Source organism: Trichechus manatus, unplaced genomic scaffold, assembly GCF_000243295.1.
Source record: "Trichechus manatus latirostris isolate Lorelei unplaced genomic scaffold, TriManLat1.0 scaffold00182, whole genome shotgun sequence".
NCBI classification, from domain to species: Eukaryota; Metazoa; Chordata; class Mammalia; order Sirenia; family Trichechidae; genus Trichechus; species Trichechus manatus.
This window is the reverse complement of record NW_004444118.1, coordinates 1,795,214-1,805,432: the sequence shown is the minus strand read 5'-3', so window position 1 is coordinate 1,805,432 and position 10,219 is coordinate 1,795,214. Positions and strand designations below refer to the sequence as shown.

General features: G+C 47.2%; 1 protein-coding gene across 2 annotated transcripts; it reads left to right on the top strand.

Moving 5' to 3' along the window:
* Positions 1–25: 25 nt before the first annotated feature.
* NOP2 (NOP2 nucleolar protein) lies at positions 26–10,207 on the top strand. Of its 2 annotated transcripts, none has more exons than XM_004387210.3 (16): positions 26–456; positions 1,403–1,512; positions 2,571–2,616; positions 2,790–2,878; positions 3,062–3,297; positions 4,515–4,570; positions 4,688–4,848; positions 4,947–5,146; positions 5,286–5,375; positions 6,177–6,264; positions 6,339–6,479; positions 7,223–7,362; positions 7,487–7,576; positions 7,718–7,840; positions 7,955–8,183; positions 9,286–10,207. In XM_004387210.3, exons 2-16 carry the CDS (start codon positions 1,407–1,409, stop codon positions 9,945–9,947), a joined length of 2,457 nt encoding a protein of 818 aa, XP_004387267.2. In that variant the 5' UTR covers positions 26–456; positions 1,403–1,406; the 3' UTR covers positions 9,948–10,207. The 2 variants fall into 2 exon arrangements, with proteins under 2 accessions (XP_004387267.2, XP_023597266.1); XM_023741498.1 differs by lacking the exon at positions 26–456 and adding an exon at positions 862–1,123.
* Positions 10,208–10,219: the final 12 nt, after the last annotated feature.

Sequence of the window (10,219 nt, the reverse complement as noted above, 5' to 3'; positions counted from 1 at the left end):
GGTATAGGTGCAGGTGGATAAGTGTGTATGACAGGAGCCCTGGGAAATGTAATTGAAAACTAGGAGCTACCCCGTGTTGTGATGTTCCATGAAAGAGCCATGTTATGTCTGTGTATGCCGGAGGTGCCCAGTGTGAAATGAGGCTCCAAAACTGTCTGGGTTCATACCCTGCACCACCATTTAATAGTGCTGTGACCTTGAGAGAGTTGCTCAACTTCTCTGGGCTGCAGATTTCTCATGTGTAATATAAAACCAAAAACCATTTGCCCAGTCCGTTCTGACTCATGGCGACCCCATGTGTTTCAGGGTAGAATTGCCTCTCCATGGGATTTTTAATGGCTGTGATCTTTTGGAAGATGTCCAGGCCTTTCTTCCAACATGTATAAGGATTCTTTCTCAGTTTTGTGAAAGTGAAGTGTTTGGAACAGTTTTGGACACCGAATAAGCGCTACATTGGTGTGTATTTGAAGGAAGACGAAAGTAGATTTTTGTGGTTAACTTGTGTGGAACCAAGATGGAAGATGTCGCCCTACTGCCCTCCAAAAGTGAACGTAGGCAGAGGGGAACGTTATCCGAGTGAGGCCAAGCGGCGGCCTATGGAGTAACAAAAAAGTGGGTTAGCTAATCAAAGAATTGGGGGCAGGAAGTAAGTAACATGAGGGTTCCATGATCTATAGACTGGACGTAGTGTGCTTGGACGCCAAGAAAATGTTCCCGCTGTTACGCCCCAGTTAGAGGAGAGGGGGAAGAGGCTTACAGGCACCAGCTTTTCTCGACTTTAAATTTGCGTGAGGCAAAAAGCCAACGCCGAGAGAGAGAGACGGGGGAAGTGAGAATGGTTCGGTCAGTATTTATTCTCGGCGGGTCTGAGCACTACCGTCACCTTCCAACTTCTCCCCCCTCAACGCCGCGGCCCGCCCGCTTCCCGTTCTCACGGTGAACGTACGTTCTGCGTCCATGGGCGGAGAGAAGGCAACCGGAAAAGGCGGGGCGTGAGGCGAGCTCGCTCTGCGCCTGCGTGAAGCGTTTCCGTGGAGTGTTGGTCCGATTTTTAGCACCGGAGTGCACGTGGAGTGCTGCGCCTGCTACCGAGGGGCTGTCTCCGGCTTGAGCCCGCTTTCGGGTGAGCGAAGGCTTCGGGTGGGTCTGGAGGAAAGAAGGGCGACTGCATCGACCAGGCTTGGGGCATAAGGAGGGGAGTCAGTACAAATGGCGTGGGGTGTTAGGACCCGGGTCTCAGGGCGGGTATTGGTCGGGCCTCGTAGGGCTGTCGCGGCTGCTGAGCCGAGGTTCTGGTCGAGGCGGTGCACTGTCCCACTTTAATACATTTAGTAAGTCTGCGTTCTGCGCTTCTTCTTCCAACACATGCGACTGTACCTTCTTCGATTTTTCTTTTTCTCAGTACCATGGGGCGTAAGTTGGATCCTACGAAGAAAGAAAAACGTGGGCCAGGCCGAAAAGCCCGCAAACAGAAGGGTGCCGAGACAGAGCTCGCCAGATTCTTACCTGCAGGTAAGGGTCAGTCGTGGGTTCCCGGCCCCCCAGGTTTTGAGCCATTTTTTCATCTGCATCATAACGCTCCCCTTCTTTTTAAGTCTCTGTTTTCAGAGGCTCCAGTGGAACGTTCTCTGTGTGAATTAGGAAATACGAATGAATGAAACACTGTCGGTGTTATCTAAGTTTAGAACTTAGGAAAGATGGGACAGGGACAGAAGGACCTATGCAACAGGAGTTGCAGTTTAATCTTGTGGAATTTCAGAGGACGGGGGCAGGGCACGAAGTTAAGAGAAAAAAGATTTTGTTAGAGAGATAGGTTTTGAAAAAGCAGAGAAGCATTTTGGCAAGTGGAAGTTGAGAAAGGGACAGGCCAGTCACAGCTGCATTGTGGAAGGGATGGAGATGGAAAAATATCTCTATCTGTTTCTCACAGTGGTGTGTAGTCTCTTTGACCGCAGTGTGGCAGACTGGTGAGAGGGAGGACTGGAGAGGTAGTTTTTATTGGGCTTTGGATGAAACGTGGTTTATTGAGGTATTAGCAATTGCCAGGCACTGTACTGAACCCTTGAGACACATCACATCATCTTAGAGCCCTGTGAGGGAGGCATGGTGGTCGTGATTTACAGTTGAGGAAAGAAAAACTGAGAGGCTGAATAACTTGCATAGAGTTATTAAATGATAGATCTGAGATTGAACTTTTTATTTGCTGGAGAATGTTTGAAAAACGTCAATTGTGAAAGTAAAATCTAGGGCAGTTGGTAACTGATTAAATTGAGTAAAGGAAAAGGCAGAAGAAAAGATGCTTTGAATCTGAGTTGTTATCAGAATGTTGATGCTATTGGAATGTGAAATTTAGGGGGGGACCAAGTTTGGATTTGGTTGATGAACCATCAGTTGAGTTCTTCATCTCCTTTGCATCTTTTATCCAGTTCCCGGCAAAGTACTGTGGAGTGAGTTATAATCTATTCCTTTTAAGTGGTGTACTATTGTTTTCCCACCTTACTTCCTCATCCATTTTTCTTTTTCATTTCTCCTGTAACCCATTCTGCTGCTCCTTTTTTTTTTTAAAACAGATGGTGATGAAAATTCCAAGAGGCTGTCTAGTCGGGCTAGAAAGAGGTGAGTGTAGGTGTCCAACTTGACATAGATTAAATTCATACTGCTTGTCTTGAGCCACATGATGTAGGTTCTTGGAGAGGGCTCATTTGGGATTCTCACTGCTTCTGAGCATGATGGGAAATGGCAGAGCCTGGAGATACGTTCTCATTTCCTCACCCCTTACATCTTTTCAGGGCAGCCAAGAGGAGGTTGGGCTCTGCTGAAGCCCCTAAATCAAAGAAGTCTCCTGGTGCTAAACCATTGCCTGGAAAGCTACCAAAAGGTCAGTGAAAATAGCTGGGTGCTACTTGAGTTCTCTGGGTCCAGGGTAGGGAAGGAATTGCTGATGTTTGAGGTGAAAAGAACAACCAGAAGACATTTTTTAAGAGTAAAAAGTGCAGGTTCCAGGGATGTGTGGCTGCCATCAGTCCAGGATTCTTCAGAGTCTTAGATATTATCTCTGTAGGAGCTGCCCAGACATCTGGTAAGAAGGGAGCCCTGTCTTTATATAATGCTGCTAAAAGCAGGAAGCGCCCAGCACCACCCCATAGCTGTGATGAAGAAGAGACTGAGGAAGACTCTGAAGATGGTGTGGTGAACGAGGGGGATCTCTGGGGCTCTGAGGACAGTGATGCTGATATGGTGGATGACTATGGAGCCGACTCTGACTCAGAGGAGGGAGATGAGAACGAAGATGAAGAGGTAAGATTGAGTGGGTATTCAGAAATAGATCCTTGCCTTTTAGTTTTTGTCTGGATTCTTGAGACTATGCCTCAGTGACAAAGATAAGCCTAACTAGAGAAAAGGGATTTATTGCTCCATCACTGTTTTTCAACTGCCTCATGTTCTCTCTCAGCTATAGAATTCAGTAGTGCCAGTGAGGATGTGGTAAGGTAGATGCTTGGAGGCCTCCCTGATGGGAATGGAAGTGCATACGTATTTTTTATGAAGTATTTTGTATCTAAGAACAGTTTCTTCCTTTTGGTCTAGTAATTCCCTGTTTACGAAGATAATCCAAAATGTGGACGAAAGTTTTATTTACTGAGGTGCAAGAAGTTATTTATTATACAGTTAGTACATGGGTGTATTATTAGAGAAATTCAAACAATATGTAGTTCCTAGAAGAGAAAGCCCGTATTTACACTCCTCTTCCACAACCTCCTCTGTCTACAGAGTTACTCCTATCAGTTTTGTAGGCATGATATGGATGATAGTGCCAAAAAATCAGAAAACTTCCATAATACTCAATATACTTAAGTAAGTTATGGTTCGTGCATATTGTGAATTAACATTTGGCCATTTTATTATGTTCATGAAAATTGTTATGATCTGTGAATCCAAAAAAAAAAAAAGGCAGGAAACAAACTTGTGATTTTAATCATGTGGAAAATATATAGCCTAAGTCTAGAAGAAAATACAATAAAGTGGATACCAAAGGACGATTTTTATCGTCCCTGCATACAAATAGATGCGTGTTTAGGATTTAAGCTTTTTGTAATTGGAAAGGAAAATGCATAGGGGAGAAGAACAGTATAATGAACTCCTCCAGTCCCCGTCACTTAGTTTCAACATTGTGTCAGTTTTATTTTCATTTCTTTCAGCATCCTTATTTTCTTTTGAGAGCAAGTGTTACATTTGTATCTAGAAAATAATAAAATACAGGGGTAAAAAGTACTCCATGGGATACTCCTAGTCTCTTTTTGGCATCCCTGGGTGGTGCAAAAGGTTAATGCACTCAGCTGCTAACCAGGTTAGTGGTTCTTATCTACCCAGAGACACCTCAGAAGAAAGGCCTAGCGATCTACTTCTGAAAAATTCAGCCACTGGAAACCCTATGGAGCCCAGTTCTACTCTGACACACATGAGGTCTCCCTGAGTTGGTATTGACTTGATGGCCAGTGGTTTTTGTCTCTTTTCAGTTGCTGCCCATTGAAAGGGCTGCTCGGAAGCAGAAGGCCCAGGAAGCTGATGTGGGGTGAGTTTTGTAAACTTAGGGTAGAAAATGAGCAGTAGCTGGGATGCGGGAAGCTGTGAGGATAGAGGAGGGGTCTGTTTTGATCTGTGAATCGTCTGTTTCTGGACCTGTTTCTAGGGGCCAGTGGAGTGAGGAGGAAACTGATGAAGAAGAGGAAAAGGAGAAAGTGTCTTCTGAGTCAGGCCCCACAAAAAATGATGAAGTGGACGGGAGCCTACAAATCAACGTGGATGAGGAGGACCTTTTTGTGCTGCCCCCTGCTGGGGACATGGAGCAGGATATCCTTCCACTGCAGGGTGAAGGGTAGGGAGAAGGTGCTTTGGATGGGGATTTCCAGGCCCTAGAGCAGTATGAAACAGTTCCTTAGCAGGCCTACGTGCCCAGGCTCCAGACCTTCAACGAGTTCACAAGCGGATCCAGGATATAGTGGCAGTGCTGCGGGATTTTAGCACTCAGCGGCAGGAAGGTCGGTCTCGTTCTGAATATGTGAACCGGCTTCAGAAGGATCTGGCCACTTACTACTCCTATGGAGACTTCCTGCTTGGCAAGCTCATGGATCTCTTCCCTCTGTCTGAGGTACTGGATTGCCATTCTAACTCCTTTTCTGCATTTCTTTTCTCATGTCTCTTCTTACACTGTGTAAGGAAGGCAGCTGGGCCCTTGCTGTCTTCTGTTCTGACTGTTTCTTGGCCAACCTGCCATCATGTTTCCCCAGTTGGTAGAGTTCTTAGAAGCTAATGAAGTGCCTCGGCCCATCACCCTCCGAGCCAATACCTTGAAAACCCGGCGCCGGGACCTTGCTCAGGTGAGGGCTGGGTTTTGAGGCTTGGATTCCCCTGCCCCACCCTGACTAGATGGGGTCTTAGTACCTAAGCATTTCTTGGTAAAGCATGATCACAGGAGGCAAAGCCAGAGTGGCCTGGTGTCATGCTGGGTCTGTCTGTCTTACAGGCTCATGGCTTAGGTCCTCTGTGGCACGGGTAACCCCATCCCTCCAAACTCTCTGTTGCTTGTGACTGGGTTGAGATCAGGGTAATGCAGCCTCAGAAGGAAACTGGAGGGAGTTGTCTGCCTTCTAAATCATTGAGAAACTGGTGAAAGCTATGTATTCCTGCCCCCAGAAAAATACCCATATTCATAAACGATATTTTAACCTAATTATTTCACAGGGTTCAGGGACCAAGGTTAAAGACCTCTGGTGTAAAGCCAGTAGTGTGGTCATGTGTTAGTGTATCTCCTGGTGTGAAGATTACCCAATGATTATCTTCAATATTCCTTAACCAATAACATTAAATTTTAGGATGGTTAGGGTACTGAGCTTATTGTAAAATCAGAGGCCATTTCCAGGAAATAAAAGGTAGGAGCTGATAGTCTGCTCATTGTGGTAGGGTTAAGACTTCAAGTTAGGAGTCTGAAGTTAAGAAAAAGTACACCATGGGATGGGATGGGACGGAGAGAAACTGGGTGAGTCTGGAATGATTGTGTTCTGAGTAAGGTCTCCAAGAGTTGTGGTGTCTCAGACCTGCTAGTAGGAGCATGTTTTCATGTGTCTTTCTGGGCATAGCAGCCTATGAGGTTTTAAATTCTTTATCTTCCTAATCTTCAGGCTCTAATCAATCGTGGGGTTAACCTGGATCCCCTGGGCAAGTGGTCAAAGACTGGACTAGTGGTATATGATTCTTCGGTGCCCATTGGTAAGTCCCCTGTTCATTAGCCCTCCTGCCCTGGCCCCTGTCCCAGCATGTCACAGGTGGGGCCTCCTCCACAGGTGCTACTCCCGAGTACCTGGCTGGGCACTACATGCTGCAGGGAGCCTCCAGCATGCTGCCTGTCATGGCCTTGGCACCCCAGGAACATGAGCGGATCCTGGACATGTGTTGTGCTCCTGGAGGGAAGACCAGCTACATAGGTATGAGAAGGGCAGGTGGGGGTGGGGGTTCATCTGGCTCACCGCTTTTGAGAGTGGAGGGGTTGGTGCAGCTAGTGAAGTGGTGAGGAGCACGTGCTTTGGAATCTACTGGGTTCAGATCCCACGTGTGCCACTTTTTACCCATATAACCTTGGGCAAGCCCCTGATCCTCTTTTGTCATCTGTAAAATGGGGTAGTAATTGTTTGGGTTGTGAGGATTGAAGTAATACATTTAAAAGTCCTTGGCGTAGTGCTCCGAGCCCTGGTGGTGCAGCGGTAGGTATGGCTACTAACCAAAAGGTCAGTTCGAATCCACCAGCCGCTCCTTGGAAACACTGTGAGGTAGTTGTACTCTGACTTATAAGGTCGCTGTGAGTCGGAATTGACTCAAGGGCAATGGGTTTTGGGTTTTTTGGGTGTAGTGCTCAGCACGTGATAAGTAATCATAACCATTTTATTAAGCTATTGTTGCTTAAAAGAAGTAATTTAGTCTACGGAAAGAAAGAAAGAAGCTCACTAAAAATGGTAAAAGCACATCAGCAGGCTTGCTTATCACTGGGGGGCCAGTGCGATCTGTGTAGACGTGTGTAGTAGGCAGTGAGGAGTGGGGCTTATTGGAAGTGAAGTTTTGCTTTGAAGTGATCAGACTTCACCTATGGACTCCTGGGCTGGAGGGTGGGTAGCAAGTGTGGAGGCAGACGAGCTGACTGGTCAGTACTGTGGCCCTCCCTTCCTCCCTGCAGCCCAGCTGATGAAGAACACAGGTGTGATCCTTGCCAATGATGCCAATGCTGAGCGGCTCAAGAGCGTGGTGGGCAACCTGCATCGGTTGGGAGTCACCAACACCATCATCAGCCACTACGATGGGCGCCAGTTCCCTAAGGTGGGATTTGGGACTGCCCCTCTGTGTTTCCTTCCTGTGACTTTTTCACTTTACCTGCCTCTGGGAAATGAATGATGCTGTGCAGGTTGCAGAAAACATCTGATTAACCTACACTTTTCCCCAGGTGGTGGGGGGCTTTGACCGAGTACTACTGGATGCCCCCTGCAGTGGCACTGGGGTCATCTCCAAGGACCCAGCTGTGAAGACTAACAAGGTGAGGAGTCAGGCAGTGGGACTAGCCTTGCAGAGCAAGAGTGTGAGGTAGAGGAGCGCTGTGAGCAGTCAGTAGTTCATCCCTCTCCTCCTGAGGGTGCCTTTTGAATTTCTGAAACCCCTGGGTCTCTCCTTCGCACAGGATGAGAAGGACATCCAGCGCTGCGCTCACCTTCAGAAGGAGTTACTCCTGAGTGCTATTGACTCTGTCAATGCCACCTCCAAGACAGGAGGCTACCTCGTCTACTGCACCTGTTCTATCATGGTGAGGCCTCTGCTGTGGGAGGGCAGGGCTGGAGGCTGTCTGCCCGTTAGAGCTCCCTTCAGCTCTGGCTGTGGTTCCCTTCTTTCCATCTGTGTCTCTCCCCGCCATATCCAGGTGGAAGAGAATGAGTGGGTGGTAGACTACGCTCTGAAAAAGAGGAATGTGCGCCTGGTGCCCACGGGTCTAGACTTCGGCCAGGAAGGTTTTACCCGTTTTCGAGAAAGGCGTTTCCACCCCACTCTGCGTTCCACCCGCCGCTTCTATCCTCATACCCACAATATGGATGGTTTCTTTATTGCCAAGTTCAAGAAGTTCTCCAATTCTATCCCCCAGTCCCAGACAGGTAAGTGATCTTTCCACCTTTCATCACTACCTTTGTATGCTTGGATGAAAGATCCCTTTCATCCCAGTTACAATTGTCCCTGAGCCCTGGGACCCCATTGGCGTATATTAAAGTGTTCACAATGGATAGGGGCCTTTTGTCCTGCCAAGTGGCTGCAGTTGTTCAGCATAAAATACGTTCCAAATGAGGGCTGTGGTTTCTTTTCCTTCGTGGCCCAGTGTTGATTTAGTGGTGGTGTCCTCTGCTGGGCCAGCATTCTTTGCACCGGGTTGGCATAGGGCTCCTCGGAGCTCTCAGCAGTCCTCAGAGCCCTTCACACTAATTGCAGATCATTTTCTCAGCCATCTTGAGGAGTTTGGCCCGGATCTCCAGGGGAAGGGTGGGGTTTTTTGAAACAGGCTTAAGAGCTCTGCATGCTGGGATATATAACCCTGGGTTTAGTTGGAGGAGGGAGGGGAGAGCTTCTGAATACAAACTGCATGATTTATTGAGTTGATTTTTTTTTCATATTAAATAATGCTCTTTACAAAAGTCACATCTGAATGTAAACAGAGAATAAAAATCTTAAGAAATAATAGCAAAATTTGCTGTAATTCAAAAGTACATATTTAGTATGTCAGTACTCATTTATGTCTTATTAGTTTGTTTCCAGTTGCTGTGGGTGTGCCTTCTTATTTTTCTGCATCTCATCAAATTTCATGTGGAAAAAAAAAATTGCCTTCCTTGATTAAAAAAGCAAATAAAGCTCAGTCTGTGCTTTAGATTTAGTCACCTCCCTGGTTAGTGTCTTGTTACCCGCTGTCCTCAAGGGGGCGTAGCTTCCTTTTGACACCTTTTTGCCTGAGGGTGAGTAATGATCCCTTCTCTTAATGCAAGGTTGGTCTGTTCAAATAGGACTTGAATAAAGGCCAGGTGATACTAAGTGATAGGAATCTAGGTGATCTGCTCTTAGGTGCTGTCCTAATTACGTAGGATACTTGGTCAAGAGGCAATAACCAGGAAGTTCCTATATTTTAATACCTCTGCTTGTCTCCACTAATGAGGAAGACCGTTTAGTGATAAGGCCCATTTTTTCATACCATCTGTTTAATTTTAACTCCAGGAGATTCTGCAACAGTCACCCCTACAAACCCAGATTTACCTGACCTGAAGGGTCAGGTCGCTCCCAAGCCTGAGAACAGCAGCCAGCCAACCAAGAAAGCCAAAGGGGCTGGGAAGGCAAAGCAGAAGTTGCAGAAACAAAAACATCTCAAGAAGGCCTCCTTCCAGAAGCAGAATGGCATCTCCAAAAGGACAGACTCAGAATTGTCCACGGTGCCTTCTGTCACAAAGGCTCAAGCATCCTTCAAGGTCCAGGATAGCAATCAACTAGCTGAAAAAGCTGAAGTCGTCAGGGAACCAAAGGTGACTGGGACGCTAAAGCAACGATTACCTAAACTGCAGTCTCCCAAGAAAGTTGTCTTTCTGAAACAAAATGCCCCTCCCAAGGGCACAGACTCAGGAACGCCTGCTGCGCTATCCTTCTCCAAGATCCAGCCCACCACCCCCAAGCCTGAGGACCAGGGTCAGCCCCTTTGGAAAGCCAAAGGGGCTGAAAAGGTAAAGCAGCATTTGCCAGAGCTGCCTTTCAAGAAAGCTGCCTTCCAGAAACAGAATGGCACCCCCAAGCGTTCCACCTCGTACTCCCACAGTCCCAGCCGGCCTCCACCAGCAAAGAGGAGGAAATCTCAATCCAGAGGCAATAGCCAGCCACCACTGTCTTAGATGGATGGTTGAAAAGTAGACTGGGGTGGCTCATTGCCATTATTGTTGGGTTGGAACTCTTAGCTCTGCGAGGATGGCTTCCCCACTGTGTATTCACATGAAATTTAATATACATTTTACAACCTCTGGCCACTGTGTTTCTCTTTTGGGGGAGTGTGGGGGAGGCAGTAGGGTACTGGCTTTGCTGCCTAGGGTGGAGGGTGGCACTAGGACCCTCTAAAGAGAAGGAACAGTTTGGTACTACTGATTAGATCCATTTCCTCAGGGACCCA

Excerpts from the sequence above, each read along its gene's own strand:
- NOP2 (XM_004387210.3), top strand. The coding sequence starts at position 1,407 with ATGGGGCGTAAGTTGGATCCTACGAAGAAAGAAAAACGTGGGCCAGGC. Across the intron at positions 4,849-4,946 it reads TGCTGGGGACATGGAGCAGG|GTGCCCAGGCTCCAGACCTT; the intron begins ATATCCTTCCAC and ends TAGCAGGCCTAC. Across the intron at positions 7,577-7,717 it reads CAGCTGTGAAGACTAACAAG|GATGAGAAGGACATCCAGCG; the intron begins GTGAGGAGTCAG and ends TCCTTCGCACAG.